This window comes from Prionailurus bengalensis, chromosome B4 (assembly GCF_016509475.1).
Source record: "Prionailurus bengalensis isolate Pbe53 chromosome B4, Fcat_Pben_1.1_paternal_pri, whole genome shotgun sequence".
NCBI lineage: Eukaryota > Metazoa > Chordata > Mammalia > Carnivora > Felidae > Prionailurus > Prionailurus bengalensis.
In genome coordinates this window covers 25,387,168-25,403,727 of record NC_057358.1, presented here as the reverse complement: position 1 = coordinate 25,403,727, position 16,560 = coordinate 25,387,168, and the positions used below count along the sequence as shown (strand labels likewise).

The following is a 16,560-nucleotide window of genomic DNA, read 5'->3' as shown; positions in this document are numbered from 1 at the left end:
CTCTTTATGATCTGTTTCCATGCTTAAGTACTATATTTTTAATACTTGTAATTTTTAATACTTGTAATGCTCATAGAAGTACCCCTCCTGAATACTACATTTCTTTTTTTTTAAAAAAATTTTTTTCAACGTTTATTTACTTTCGAGAGAGACAGAGACAGAATGCGAGTGGGTTAGGGGCAGGGAGAGAGGGAGGCACAGAATCCGAAGCAGGCTCCAGGCTCCGAGGTGTCAGCACAGAGCCCTATGTGGGGCTCAAACCCACGACCTGTGAGATCATGACCTGAGCCGAAGTCGGATGCTCAACTGACTGAGCCACCCAGGCGCCCCTGAATACTACGTTTCTTAAGGCTATGGTGGAAATTTGTCATTTTAGACTTGCTATGTCTAATTTTGGTAGGCCCTTGGCAGTAGTGACCTCAACACAGAATAAGTCTGCATACTCTGGGGAAAGAACATTCTCAGCTCACCCTTCCGCAGACACCCAGCGAAGAGTCATTCTGAGTTCTCAGCCTGCTCATGGACCATTAGGTGGCTTTGAGGCAACCACCATTTAGCACTCTGGTTCTCTTCAGTCCTTTGGTCACAGATGCTCTGGCATTCTGCCATTGTTCAAAAGAAAATCTAGGACAGGACCCTCTCAATCCTTCTTTGGAACTGTATTCAACATCATAACCACTGCATTCAATTGTAGTGATTTTGGCCTTGGTGTATGGTGGTTCTGTACCCCTAATCCTTATTCCATGGTGGTTCTGTACCCCTTATCCGTGTTCCTGTGTAGAGATCATATAGCTCTAGCTACGTCTCAGTGTTGCTGTAAAAATAACATTAAAAATAGCCAAAAGCTGTTTGTAGAACCTCATCACTATGTTGATGTATAATAAAACAATGCTCTTTTCTTTTTGAGACAGGCCTGAATAAAATATTCTACTAAAGGCAGCAGAAACTAAGTTTACTTTAGTTTTAAAAAGCTTATTATCCTACCCTAGAAATAAAAAATTCTATGTTAGGTTGAATAATTAGTTTTTGATGACCCTATGCGGATTACTAACTGTCACCCTATTTTCCCAAAGGAAAGATAAAAAAATAAAAGAGTTACAAAAATAAAAGACCCCACCATCACAGCAATATAGAGCTTTGCCAGCATGTTTATTTTCAAAACAGAAAACACAGATCTTATAACAGTATATTGTTACCATCGCTGTTCCAATTAGAAGAGGATGATTTGATTTTTCTGAAGTATTCTGTAATATATTACAGTGAAAATCTTGGGTTTCTTTATTCTCAAGTTTGTATTTGTAATTACTGTCCCTTAATTATATGTCATAGCATATTAAAAATTATAATAACTGGGGGGCCGCCTGGGTGGCTCAGTGGGTTAAGCATCGGACTTCCACTCAGGTCATGATCTCATGGTTCACAGAGTTCAAGCGCCGCATCAGGCTCTGTGCTGACAGCTCAGAGCCTGGAGCTTGCTTCAATTTCTGTGTGTGTTTGTGTGTCTCTCTCTGCCCCTCCCCTGCTCACACTCTGTCTCTGTCTCCCTGAAAAATAAACATTAAAAAAAATTTAAAAATTATAATAACTGGGAAAGCAATGCAAGTAAAGTGAAGTTTTATCCCCCCCAAAAAAGGCATTTTGGGGGGGCACCTGGCTGGCTCAGTTAGTGGAGCATGTGACTCTTGATCTTGGGTTAGTGAGTTTGAGCCCCACATTGAATGTAGAGGTTACTTTAAAATAAAAGAATAAAAAAATCTTTAAAAAGTCATTTTTAGTGTTATTATATTTATTTTTGAGCAAAAAATAGTAAAAAAGTATCTCTGAAGCTGGAGTGCCCATTTCTGAACAATATTTTCCAACAAAAGTGTTATATTTCCTATTCACATGAAGGTAGAATCAAGAACTTGGTTTGTTGAATACAGCCTTGTTATTTGAGCCTTGTTGGAACACCAAGAATCCATAATGATTTTTGAAAACTACCAAAGAAATTCTGCCTCATGCTGCTACACTTGAGTGAAAACCCAGGAATTCCAGTGGCTGGGAATTAGCCACTCCTAATGCTCCAGGGCATTTTTCTCCAGTGGCAGCCCTCTTCCCATCTGCAGTAGAACACCTGCAGAGTTCGTTCAAAGGCATGTGCCTTGGCATCCCTGTGACCTACAGAATCATCATCTCAGACATGGGATCCAGGAGCCTGCCCTTTGGAGAAGTTCCCTTGTGTATTCCAACGCTCTACACCATCTCGAGAATATGTGTTAGAGGTTAAGACGTGGTGGTGGAAGCCCCTTATGGGGCTTAGCCTCTCCATGGAATTCGACATAGCCCCGTGACTGGTGAAGAATGACTGACAAGTGTCTCTTCTTCACTTCAGGAATCATGACGCCATAGACTTTCCTTCGGGTCAGGCACCGTTCCAAGAGTTTGACACTCACTACCTCATTTAGTCCTCACAGCAACCCCAGGGGGAAGTAGGTGTTACTATTATCCCCATGCTATAGATGAAGGCACTTGGATGCAGTGTGCATAAATAATTTACACAAGGTCACATACCTCATGAGTCAGCTATTTTCCTATAGTCCTAGGACACATCCTGTGCTTCAACAAATTATTGTACAAAAAGGTGGGTTTTGATCCATAAAATGTATTTGTTTCCCTCCCCCCAAACAAATCAACTTATTAATATTCAGCAATTTATCCCCCACTTTTTTTCCTAGAAATCTCTTGTAATTCTAAATTTAGGTGATAATAGTGGATTGGGATCTGCATTCCACTGGAATTTAATATATGCTCTGGGATGTAGATTCCTGAACAAAATCTAGAGTGGATACCTCTGGCAAGATTTAAAGGGGGGGGCACGGGGTATTTGGTATGCTCTTGGTCAAAACGGATCATCAGAAGACCTCTAGACTGGGAATAAATACTCTAAGAAATCCAACCACAGCCAAAGCATAGGAAGGAATTTTACCTCCCCCTTATGCCTACTTCCATTTTTTAAAATTTTTTAAATGTTTATTTATTTTTGAGAGAGAGAGAGAGAGAGAGACAGAGCATGAGCATGAGCAGGGGAGGGGCAGAGAGAGAGGGAGACACAGAATCCGAAGCAGGCTCCAGGCTCCGAGCTGTCAGCACAGAGCCTGACACGGGGCTTGAACTCACAAACCACGAGATCATGACCTGAGCGCAAGTCCAATGCTTAACCAACCGAGTCATCGATGCACCCTACATCTACTTCCTTTTTTAAATTCTCATGTCCTTCAATATCATTGGCAAAAATATTCCCAATCTTCATTTCAAAGCCCTCCCCACCCCACTTGAGACTTTAAGTGACTGTTTCTGAAATGAAAAGCAGAAAATCGCAGAACCTTTAAATGTAGAAATGTGTGAACATAGAACGCTGACATGCCAAGTACAGTTTTAACATTTTAAGTATATTAAGAACATTGAAATGTATTTGAAAAGTAGAAGGGCTGGTAATACTGTTCATCTTATGTCTAAAATATGTTTCTTTTCTATTAATAAATACAGCAGATGAACTGTGAGTAGAGAAGCTGTCATTTGCTACTCCTCGGAAAGATCCAAGAAGTTTGTGAACGTCATCTCTTTTACTGTGTCATTTCTGGTGTTAATGCAGTCAGACAGGTTTAACAGCAAGGTCTCCTGGTCTCCAGTGCCATTTCTGGAGATGGTAATTTGAGGAATTTGAAAAGCATGGCAAAAATGTGAGCCAACTCAAAGATACACTACGGTTCATATATCAAAGGAAAAATCCTTTCTGATGGTTTTTCAGAGATACTGAAGAGCTTAAAAATACATAGATGGAGCCACACTCTCCAGCCAGTTTCTAGATTATTACAAATGCATATTTTCCACTTCTTTTTGCCGAAGAAACACACATTAATACTTCATAACCTAATACTATGCAGTTATATATTCATTAAACAAGTCAACCTTCTAGAACTACAGTGTGGCAGCTATAAAATTGATCTCGGAAGAAAGAGTTCTTGTGCTATTGTAGAATTTAGAGAATGAGTATCGATATCAACTTTGGACCAAAATTAAGATTTAGCTAAGAATTGGTAAGTCCATTCAGTTTTCAGAACTAGTAACCCAACTTGCATGTAAAAGGAGTGATTTTATAAACAATTAATGCTCCTTGCAACACACAGGCACACACAGAAGTTATTCATGCATCGTTAGGAAGTCACTTTCTGAGACTTTGGCTGGAAACCTAGCTTTCATGGATGAAACATTTTGGGTAACATCTCCAGTATACCCCTTGAGAAAATGAAGTAACAGAATCCATTAGACACTTAAAGTTTGTAGCTATTCTTTCTTGTGGCTCCAGGATTCTTTGTCTTGGCATGTTGTGTTAGTTTGGCACAAAACTACATCAGAAAAGCCATTTTGTCCTTGAAGATGATAGATTCTTCACACTTAATCCATGAATCTGAGCTATGGGCTTTGCCCAGAGTTAAGGTATTTTGTTCTTCCATAATGGTTTTCTTTTCTTTTTTAATTAATTTATTTATTTTGAGAGAGATAGCATGTGTACAGGGGGTGGGGGGGGGGTATAGGGACAGAGAGAGAGAGGGAGAAAAAAAATCCCAAGCAGGCTGCATGCTGTCAGCAAAGAGCATGACGTGGGGCTTGATCCCATGAACCGTGAGATAATGACCTCAGCCAATATCAAGAGTCAGACACTCAACCAAGTGAGCCACCCAGGCGCCCCTACATAATGGTTTTCTTACTAAATCTCTGAACCATACTAATTTTCCTAGTGACTACATACAAACCCATATCTTAGATGTAAAAAAGTGAGAAAGGAGGTTAATTTTTTTATTATTATTATTTTACAAGGGTTTATATAGTGCTTGGTATATATACTCAGGTTCCCTTCTCTTTCAGAAAATGTTCACTCATATGGTCCTCATAAGAAGCTTATGAGTCTAGTACTATTAGCCCCATTGTATAGGTGACAAAGTTGAAGCACAGAGAAGTCAAGGAGCTGGCCAGCTGTCACACAGATAGTAAGTGTTAGAGCAGGGATCCAACTCCTGCTTCTAGTTCCAGGGTCTGGGCTCCAACCACTGCCCTGAGCTGCCTCCATGCCTCACACCAGACCACCCTCGTAGTTAATAGCGATGAGCTAAGAATAGAAATGAGAATATTTAACATTTCCAGACCCCCTTTCTGGTCATTCACCAACAATTTCCTCCCCATAGACTGCATTCTAATCTTCAAAGTGAAGTTTCAGACTGAATGTTTTAGACTTTGGGAAGGTGGAGTCTTTGAGATCACAGAGGAGCAATCTTAGCAGATAGGAATATGCAGAATAACTTAGCATCAAGGATATTTAATATATTTAGTGAAAAAGATTAAAAGTGAAGTTGAGACATTATAACTGGGTGGTATTCTGCTTATTGAAAAGTTACTTTCAAGTTACAAATCCCACTTCCTACACCTTTAGTCCTCCAGCCTAGACTAATGAGGTCAGAATACCTGTTTCACAGTAAGAAAGGGAGCTAAGGAACGCCCTCAAGGCTACTACTCCCTGACCAATAAGGAGCCAAACAATACTTTTACAGGTTTACACGCAGACATGGGTACTACGGAAACAATAAAGATGTTCTGTTGTTGTTAATGGAAATATAATCTTATCCTGAAAGCTTTGAGATATCAACTTACCTACACCCTGACCAGGGAGCTCTTCGTGATTGGTTCAGAAGAGAGGGGTGTGGTCTCCAATTTTTATTTCCTGGCAGGAGTTAGAGGAGATGATGCATTGACAGAGAGGCAGCTGAAGGTGGGGATCCTGTGGATCCAGGACATCTGGGCATCATTAGCCATAGTGAGGGGCCAGCCCGCATGAGAGGTAGCAGGAAGGAAAAGAATCTTGGGCCAGATGGTAGAAGTCATGGCTGGAGGAAACACTGGCTTAATTTTTGGAAAAGATTTTTCTTCAAACTCTGGAATGATTTTGGAAGCCACTCATTCTTTAAGGCCTCAGGATAAATAATTTAGCTAGCATATTGCAAAAGGGGAAAAAAAATACTAACTCTACCCATGAAGATGGGGTGGGTTTCATTTTATAATTCTCACTATTCAGAAAGCTTTCAAAACTCCCCCACCTCAAGGCTCTCAAAACTCAATGAGCAATGTCCGTGGTACCTCCCCAAGTTCAGTTACAATCTTGTCCTGTCATGCTGAAGTGTTCAAGTAGAGCTCACTTTTGGTTGTGGTAGAACTGGAAGAAGCAGTTCAGTCATCAAAAGATAAGTGTTACAGGTTGTTGGGTGTTTTTTTTTTCCTTCCTATTGGGTCAGACATCACTTAGAATGATTTATCATTACTCATTCAGAAGCTCCAACTACCCCCAAAGAATGGCTAACCACAGAAATTTCCTCTAAAAGTGATGCAGCCACAGCTGTCTAGGAGTTATTTAGCAGTAATTCACTCTGGGCAAGAGAAGAGTGGTTATAAGGCTATCACATCTATTAAAATGTCACTCTAATTAAAGCATGGGGAAGAGCTCAAGAGAGCTTAGAGTCCCTACTCTGTGATTTGGGCAGATTTTTTTTATATTACAGATGACATTATAGGCAGAAAAAAAGTCTCTTTTTGCACCTCTGTGGTCTAAAATACTAACAAAAAGAACAGAAAATGTGCTTAATAGATTTTTTAAAGCTTGTTTTTACTTATTTTGAGAGAGAGAGAGAGAGAGAGAGAGAGAAAGAGAGAGAACAAGTGGGAGAGGGACAGAGAGAAAGGGAGAGAGAGAATCCCAAGCAGGCTCCACACTGCCAGCACAGGGCCCAATGTGGGGCTCGAGTTCACAGACCATGAGATCATGACCTGAGCTGAAGTCAAGAGTCAGACGTCTAACTGACTGAGCCACCCAGGCGCTCCAATAGATTTTTAATAGGTTGTCATTCCACAGGCTTTCCATGTAAACAGTGCATTAAACCTTGCCATGGTCTTTGAAGGTGGCTTTATCAACAGAGAGCACTCAAATAATTGAATGCAAGAGTTAAAAAAAAAAGGGGCGCCTGGGTGGCGCAGTCGGTTAAGCGTCCGACTTCAGCCAGGTCACGATCTCGCGGTCCGGGAGTTCGAGCCCCGAGTCGGGCTCTGGGCTGATGGCTCAGAGCCTGGAGCCTGTTTCCGATTCTGTGTCTCCCTCTCTCTCTGCCCCTCCCCCATTCATGCTCTGTCTCTCTCTGTCCCAAAAATAAATAAACGTTGAAAAAAAAAATTTTTTTTTAATAAAAAAAAATAAAAAATAAATAAAAAAAAATAAAAAATAAAAATAAAAAAAAAAACCATGACTTTCAGAGTCAACTGATGTAGAGCTGAGACTCACCACCCCCACAGCCAAACTGAGTCCTTTGTAAGTTTCTGGACCCCTCTAAGCTACAGTGTCATTTGTAAATAAGGGCCATGATGTTCTTCCACAAAGTTATTGTAAGCATTTCAGCAGATAACGGTTTAGAGCTCCTGGCATAGTGCCTGGCATCTGAATAAGCATTCAATCAATGTTAGTAATTGTTTACTTTATTTTAAAGATAACCCCTTCATGTAACATCAGGGTCTGTCAATATTCAAGTTTAAACTGGATGAAGCTGGATTTTGAATTCTTTCAATCTGTTTCTATTTCACAGACAAAAACCATTGCCACATCAGGGAAAGCCAAATGGCAGATTATTACCTTATTTATTAACAAAGTGTAAGACAAAAGTAGAAGTTCAGTGAAAAAAAGCAAACATGTACGGAATGACCCCATTTTTAAAAACGTATATAAACTTGCTTGGAAAGCCATATATACAAATATTATATTCATTATCCCTAAATTTCCTTTTTTTCTCTCTTGTATATTTTTCCCCAGATTTTCTGCAGTGTTCCTGTGTTCCTTTCTTACTAGAGAAAAACAGCATATGCTAATTTTTAAAAAATTTTAATGTTTTGTTTTTGAGAGAGAGAGTGTGTAAGCAAGGGAGGGACAGAGAGAGACACACACACAGAATCCGAAGCAGGCTCCAGGCTCCCAGGTGACACCACAGAGCCCGACGCGGGGCTGGGACTCACCAACTGCGAGATCATGACCTGAGCTGAAGTCCGATGCTCAACCGACCGAGCCACCCAGGCTCCCCATCAATGCTAATTTTAAAAGCAAAGAAGCATAGAGTCACAGTGGAACCAATCTGTAGGTGTGTGTGTGGCCCTGCCTGGATCGAGTAGTATGTGGGGGAAGTAGAGAGAGAGACCATGGAAAGTGGGAGCAGGGAGCCCCGAGGATCGCGCCGTCCATTTGGTGTAAGGTCCTGCAGATTTCGAGCCATCGGTAGTTTGTAATCTTCAGAGAGGTCTTCCGTCTGCCCAGTTCGCCAGGGTTGCGTTCTTTACTTCAGTTGTTCCAAGTATGTAAATCACTCCAGAAACTGATCTGGCGTCCCGGGGGCTCTCAGGATGTCCAAGATCAGAAACACATCAAACTCTGGCTGTCCACACCTGCTGTTCTCAGTAATAGCCCCAAAACGGACACAGTGTGAAAGAACACAGTTGTCAAGCATCTGGAGCTCTGACTGTCTCCATTTTAAGTTAGGGAAATACATAAAGCATGATTTTTAGATTATTTATTTTTTTAATCCTTATATTCTTTATTTACATTTCAGTGGTGTGAGTTACTACTTCACATTTGCAGAATTTTTGAAACATTCCTAACTTTAGGGCTTATTGATTACATTTGGAAAAAAAATCTCAGAGAAACAGATTTGGCCATATTTTTGTCTCTTTTTATGACTATAACTCTTTACTTCAGGAATATATATCAGAACTAATACGTTTCTAAATTGCACTTATCAAAATTGAGTGGACACTTTGCCCACAGAGCTCGGTGCTTACACATCTCGAATTGCAATAGAAGTGGTTTTCAATATAATTGTTTCTCTACGTAACTTTATAAGGAAACACATGTCCAAACTGAGGATAGCCCCACTTTAAGTTTTAACATGGTTTGGGTTTTACAGCATCCAAGATTTTCCTAACTACGCACCTCTTTTTTTCTTTCCTTTTCTTTTTTGGTCTTAAAACACGCTCTTTTGGCTGGTTCAATAAGTTGTTCCTGCCAACCAGTTGCTTTTATGGTAATTGACAGCGTAGCTGATTTTTGGAACCTTACAATCTAAAAAGGCGTTTTAGCCCAGACTTTGGAGAGGCCTAGCCAAGCTACTTGCAGAGTGAGAGATACAGCTGAGCTGAATGTGGGGCAGTCAGACCCTAAGTCTGTGCATGTTAATTAACAGCAGTGAAACGTCTGCTCTGGCTCAGACTTCAGATTTCTCTCTTTTCAGCAGCATTACAGAATCCTTCCTTCTCCTGTCAGATTGTTCCTCGATGCCACTTCTGGAGGCGAGCCTGTGAGACCACCTGTCTGTAGTGACAGAAGTGGCATGAGCCCCCTGAGCCCTGGTGATGGGTCAGTAGACCCACTGCTCTTAACTATTGGCTGAAAAGACACAAAATACTTGAATCAGATAAGAGCCAGCGTAAGAAAAAAACATCTTCACGTTCAATACAGTTATTGAATATAACGTGTGGATTGTAAATTTTCTGAGTTCCCCTCAAATGATATCAGTTCTCTAAAATAGCTGGGGTATCTCCCCAGATTTCATCTCCACATGAGGAATAGAAAAACAGTCTCCCCAAACTACCAGATCTTGATTGTCCTTTGCTTTCCTACAAAAGCACAAATGTTTCAGAGTAAAAGGACCCCTGTTTGCTATCTTCCTGTTGCTGGTTCTTCTGGGAACTAGAACACCCAGCTCTGAAGGAGGTGGCTCTGGGACGCATAATATCCTAGTGACAGCAGGCAACTCACCAATAACACCAACAGGAAAAGCATGTCCTCCTAATACCAATTTATGTTTAAACCAAAAGCACCCTGGACACAGAGACTCCTCCCCCACCAAAAAAAAAAAAAAAAAAAGTAGTGGTCACCTCTTCCTTGTTGGTTTGAAATGTTTGACATTGAGTTTTGTTACACACTGTTTTAGCATTGCTATTGATAGAGAAGCAAAATGTTTTCTTCTGTTCATTACTTTTTAATGAAGACTTTTCTAGTGTTGATGGGGAAAAACCTAAATCCATACCTAATGACATTAAACATACCCATCTGCCTGAGAAATAAAATACAGGATGCGTTCTTTTGAATACAGGCGAGCATATTGTTGAAATTTGTGAAACTAATTAAGAATACCCAAACAGGCATTGGAATCTATGTTTTACACTTCAAAGGTATTTTCATAGGCACCAAACTGTAAAACACATACACCCCAAGAGTAAGCAGAGTTTTATAATTTCACAGTTGGCTGTAGTAAACTTGTTTCTCAGTGGAATGAGTTCAGGGAGGCAGCCCCAGGGAGCGCCAGCAGTATCCAGCCATAAATGGGGCTGCAGGACATACAAGTTCACTCTTCGTCTTAAATGCAAGCTCTCCATGGACCTTAACAGTGAATTACATGTTCCCCTTTCACGTGCAGGCTCCTCCACTCATTTAGGGCATTTCTGGGTTCTGTAACCCATTACATATTTGATAGCCCCAGGCTTCCTTCTTGTCATCTATGCAGCAATCACTCTCGGGTTGACCATTCAGGTAGGGAATCTGACTCTGGTCCCCTTTGAATCTGTGAGACTGCTTTGTTTGTAAGCCAGAGCATCAGTTACATGGTCTTTTCTAAATTATGTTTTGTTATTTCCCTAATGTTATTTAAGCTTCATGGAACTTATTCTGCTTTTGCCAAGTCTTTCCATTGAATAAATATCTCCATAACCTATTGCTTCACTTTGGCAACAGAATTGTTGCAATTTGTGGGCAAAATTGAGCAAAGGCCTAGATCTTTTTTTTTTTCCTCTGTAAAATATCCAATGTTGCTGGCTTTCCTCCTCCTAAACAAAGACCTTGACTTGTTCTCTGTTTTAGTAGTGCCTTGTCTCTGTCATTCCTGAGTAAAGATTTACAGATAATAGTATGAAACAAAGAATGACTTAGTGGACATAACAGAGACATACTGTGCACATAGAAAGTCACTAATACTAAATAAGCTAAGACACAAAGTGTTTAGAATAGTGCCTAGCACATAGAAAGTGACCTGTAAACTAAGATTATTGGAGTTCCATGAATTAAAACTCGTCATTCTTTGCCTCCAATTACATAAGTAATTTTATAATTCAAAATATCAAAAGCAGCAGAAATATAGCTAACCATCCAGGGCAACCTAGTAGGGACCAGAAGATCCAGATGGTGACCATCCATCTGCTCACAGACCCAGCTATTTCCCCAAAGGATAAGTGAAAGATCAAAGAAAGAGACTAATGTTTGTTGTTCTGTTTGGGGCCAGACACATAACATCTCATTTATTCTTCATAACAACCTTGTCATTTATGTTTTTGTTTTGTTTACTTGCCTTCTTTCTTTTTTAACTTCCTGGGTCTCTAGCAAGGGTTATGCAAAAGAGCTCACAGCGACCTGAGGCCTGACTCAGGATGCACTAACAGGCTTTCCCAATTCTTTTTCCTTCCTAAAGGACATAGGAGTTCAGCTGCCTCATCTCCATGGACTTTTAATCATTTTCTCTTGACCATATCTTCCTTGGAGAATTTTATCCTGGTCACACTGTATTATGATTATGCTGATGCTCTTATTCTCAAGTCCCATGACTCTCTTAGAGCCCAAATCTGGAAATTATGCTGTCTGACCCAACTAGCCTTGAGCACTGCAGAGAAAAAAAAAAATACCCTTTGAGCTGGGGGAGGTAAAACAAAGGGAGAGGACTGCAGGCAGCAAAAGACAGCTTTCCAAAGGCCATAGAAACAGAAGAAGGCCTTGAGCACACATTGTGTTTTTCATGTTTCCTGTGTGGGGCAAAGTGCCTCATTCTGTAGCTATTGTTGTTGATGATGATGGTGGTGGTGGTGACTTAACCTAGTTTTGGAGACTCATAGGCTGATGGGGAGTTTCAATTCTACTCTTTTGTCCCCACTTCCCATGCCATGCTAGCGGACCCTCTTTACCTTCTGAACATCTTTCCCTCCAGCATGTCTATTTTTTGTGTTCCCAATACCATATTCTTTTAGCCTGAGAGCTACGTAGGGAGATTTAATCAAGACCAAGAGGCCATTTCGTCCTTCCTGATAACGATGTTTGCATTGATAGACATTAGTGCCTGAGAGAGGGAGGGAATCTACACCAATAGAGAGAGTGCATAAGCAAAGCTCACACCCTAATGCTCATTTCCTACAGTAAGAGGGTTTCCTTTGCAGCTTGAAGACTGATATCTGCTTACTCTAACATGCCAGAAGTCCAGTGCTGCTGCCAGTGTTGAATCTGTCACTCTGGCTAGCTAGTCTGAGATGAAGGTTTGAGTCCCATGAAATCACAGAGGCACTCTAAAGATCTTCTAGGAACTCCCTTATTTTATAGTTGAGGAAACTGCATCCCAGACTGTGGGGGCATCATAGTCTATCCAAAGGTAGACAGCAGGTGAGTGAGGGAGTGAGACCAGAACCTGGCCCAGGAAGAGCTAGTGTTCCTGTCCCTGTGCTGTCTTCCTCCTCATGAAAAGGCCCAATTTTTCAGCATACATTAACATCAGATTTTTGTTTACTTATGAAAGCTATTTTTAATTCTTTATTACCTGTTCTCATCTTGCTTCTTTGCAAAGAGATTTCTTTTGTATCTTAATTTAAACTGCTTTTTCTTTGTAAAAAAACTTAATTAATTTCAACCAGATTTCCTGATGAATCTCTATGCCGGTAAATTAATGATGCAGCTCCTAAGGTTAAAAAAGAAAGAAAAAAAAGAAAAGTAATTGAATTTTTGCTTATCTTTACAGACGCTCTGGAAAATGGATCCAATAAGGGTGACAGGTGAGAAATATGTTTTTATTTGCCATTTATGCGTTTCGCTGATGGCATTTTCTGTGTATGCTGCAATGAGTTTGATCATTTTCTTTCTTTCTTGCTTAAATCCAGTGCAGCCAATAGGAAGGGACCAAGCAAGGACGATACATACTGGAAGGAGATTAATGCAGCGATGGCCTTAACCAATCTTGCACAGGGCAAAGACACACTGCAGGGAACAACCAGCTGCATCATCCAGAAGTCATCACATATAGCAGAAGTAAAGACGGTCAAAGTGCCACTGGTTCAGCCATTTTAAGGGTTTGTCACTTTTCAGACCTACGGCTGCTCTTCGTGTCAGTGTTTTCCCATCAACCCTCATCTTAAGAGCCGAAGCAAAAGTGAAAATGACTCCCTTTCAAACCTCTTCTTGTTTTTAATTATCCTAAATATATCATTTAGTTGCTTCTATAAGAGACATATAAATTATAAAAACCTCACTTTAATCAAAAGTAGTAACTTATTTTATGTTACTCAAACTATGCATAAAGTGTCTGCATTGCCATTACAGTAAGTGCCTTGCTTCCCCCCAAAATAAGCAACAACGTGGGCACAGCAGAGCTGCTGTGCCTCAAATGACAACGCCACAATGCTTGTTAGTCCGTGTGTGTCCTTCCAGATGGGCCTAACCATTTCAGGACAGAAACCAAAACTGCTGGAAGCCCTCAAAATGTTTTCAGTAATTCACATGTTAAAACTTGGAAATCTACACAGCCCAAATGAGATGTTCCTTTAAAAAACAAAAAACTGCTGCAGTATTTAAAAATTGTTCAGCATGCTTTTCAGAGTGACAGTGAGAATTTCATGCATGTATCTTGCCTGCCTATCTGACACACTACAAAGGTCCAAAATGAAAGGAGCGGCAATCACATAATATGTTTATTTAAGAAGAATCCCAGTGAATCCATTGTGATCTGGAAAACTTTTTCCAAGCACTGCTGGGAAACACCACAATGCCCTTTAGAAGTAATTTGGATTTTCTCTTTCTTAAGTTTTGCATAAGTGTTTTAAAATTTTATTACGTAAGTTACTCAGAATTTTCCCGTGCAGAACTAAACCTGTAGTTTAGTTTTAACACATAATCCTGTTTGCATTAGAGGTCAGTGCTTTTTGTGATGGAAACTTTTTCATATGGAATGGCTGAAAACCTTTTATTTGGTTCATTTCAAATTATAATTGCTGATGGACAATTTATATTGCAACGAGAACAAGACAATGAAAGAAATGTATCTCTATGTGAATATACTTATACAGACATAAAATTGATTTTTAAATTTAAAACATATGGAAAACAAAACATTGACAGTCTTTGAATTTGCCAAGTAGGACATTTAAGTAAAAATTAAGTGAAATCATGCATTAAAAGAAAGAACATTTGTTTCTAAGTTAGACTATCACTGAGTGAGAATAATCAATATCAAGAAAGAAGAATATAGGTTTCAATCAAACAATAATATTCTAATCAGCTTGGGGAGACTTGAAACTTGAATAAACACCAGAGATGCCAAATATAACAGAGTATATGTGCTACAGAGAAGTAAAAAAGGATTTGACTCTTTTATGGTGGGATGTTTTTTCTGGGTATGTAATCTATTTTGTAATTTTTTTTTTAACTGGAAAGCATTTTTGTGAGTGTGAATGAGAGCCAATAGTGCAGCCGTGTGATGATATTTTTCCTTATTTTGCAAAACGCTTTTAAAACCAAAGGCTGCTCTAGTTGATACATGGACAATATCATTCTTGATATAAATTGTAGGACACTTTTTCATGTAACATAGCATTTGGGGATTGGGTTTATTTAGTGTAATGAAGATAATTTGATATAAAAATATTTTGTATATATATATTTTTACTTTGTTTTCTAAATTGCTGTTTGCAGTAACAGTAAGTGCAAAGCAAGATATGTTAAGTTATGACTGTATGATCGGATGAAGTATGAGTTCTTTTGGTTTACATCCTTAAGTAGTTACGGATCCATGATAAAAACTTTGGAATCTTTATAAATTAATTTGTCAAAATGTGATCATGTCAGAGACAACTAAGGACAAGTACTTCACTCTTTTTCATACTATTATAAGTTATTCTGGTATTAAATATTTTAATAAAATTGATTTTGTTTTGACATATTTCAGTTAGATGAATGGATGCTGGTTGTTTTTTGTTTGAATTAGTCATAATTCACTTTTGCCATCTTTTTAAAAAGAATCAGCAGATTTCCTCTATGATATAAAATATGGATGACAAGCCAATATAGGAGAGCTTTCACGTGATTTTTTTTTTAATACCAAAGCTTGGAATCTGGCCTATAAACACATCAAGAAGATTTTATAATTAAGACATCCTTGGCAATATCTCCATTTGCAATTACTTTTAATTTATTTTTTCTCTTGCTGCTTTAACATTTTCTGGAAATTAAAGTCTCCCCTCCCAAATCCTTTAAAAGAATCCTGAACAATGCTGAGCCAGCAGCTAAGAATCTAACTCATAATTTATGTTGTAGAGAAATAGAATTACCTCTATTCTTTGTTTTGCCATATGTAATCATTTTAATAAAATTAATAACTGCCAGGAGTTCTTGACAGATTGAAAATAAAAGTTAATTTCTAGACCTCAATGATCATATGAATTTTGTTTTCCTTTGAGAGTTGACCAGGTGGAGAAAGAACAGAAGGGTCCATTATATGTTGTAACTCTCTTTAGGGTGGTAAGGGATATGATATGGGAGTACTGCATTTGTATTAGGTTTGACTTTCATCACCTTAGACCACCAACCCACCTTTTAAGAGCCGAGGAAAAGAGAGTATGATGCTGTTAAAATACATAACTTCAAAATGAACATTTTCACTAAATACCTTCTTTCAGTAGCTATGACAATAAGCATTATTACCACGTGCTATGTATGTACTGGAGACAATCTTGACTTTGACGCTAGACAGATCTATGTTTGAATCTCAGCTCTTCCCACTCACTACTTTATAGTAGTGAGTCACTACTGGGCTTGGGTTTCTTCATCTGCAAAGTGAGTCACTTCTGGGCTTGGATTTCTTCATCTGCAAAGTGAGAAGAATGAGTCATACCTTGATTTGATACAAGGTTTAGAGATCATCATATAGGATATATAAAGTGCCTACCACAGTGCCTGGTATTAAAAGGTGCTTAATAAATGGAAAGTGTTATCATATAATTATAATTCCTCTATATAAGGTTTGAGTGCAAGTAGAAATACACATGGAATATGAGAAAAGGATAGTTTAATGAAGAGCCTTGGGAAAGGAAAGCTATCTGACACGAAAGACTGCTGTGAGGTAATAATAGTTGGGGTTCCTGGGTGATTCAATCGGCTAAGCATCCCACTCTTGGCTTCGGCTCAGGTCATGATCTCATGGTTCGTGAGATCAAGCCCCGCATGAGGCTCTGTGCTGAGAACATGGAGCCTTCTTGGGACTCTCTGTCTCTCCTTCTTCCTCTGCCCCTCCCCCAACATGTACATGCACTCTTTCCCTGAAAAATATAAATAAACATTTGAAGTATGAACAGTTGGGATCAGAGGTGGGAACACCTTCAAGAAAGATCGTTTTATTATCATTACTTTGAACTTCATGGAGA

At 39.3% G+C, this 16,560-nt stretch overlaps 1 protein-coding gene across 2 annotated transcripts in view; it reads left to right on the top strand.

Annotated features, from left to right (window-relative positions):
* The window catches only part of MKX (mohawk homeobox), a 66,899-nt gene extending 51,331 nt beyond the window's left edge, over nucleotides 1–15,568 (top strand). The window contains exons 5-6 of one of the 2 annotated variants that reach the window (XM_043564995.1): nucleotides 12,888–12,921; nucleotides 13,032–15,568. In XM_043564995.1, coding sequence (XP_043420930.1) covers nucleotides 12,888–12,921; nucleotides 13,032–13,038 — 41 coding nt within the window. In that variant the 3' untranslated portion in view covers nucleotides 13,039–15,568. Of the gene's footprint in view, nucleotides 1–12,887; nucleotides 12,922–13,026 lie in introns of both variants that reach the window. The other variant, XM_043564993.1, reaches the window with a different exon arrangement.
* Nucleotides 15,569–16,560: the final 992 nt, after the last annotated feature.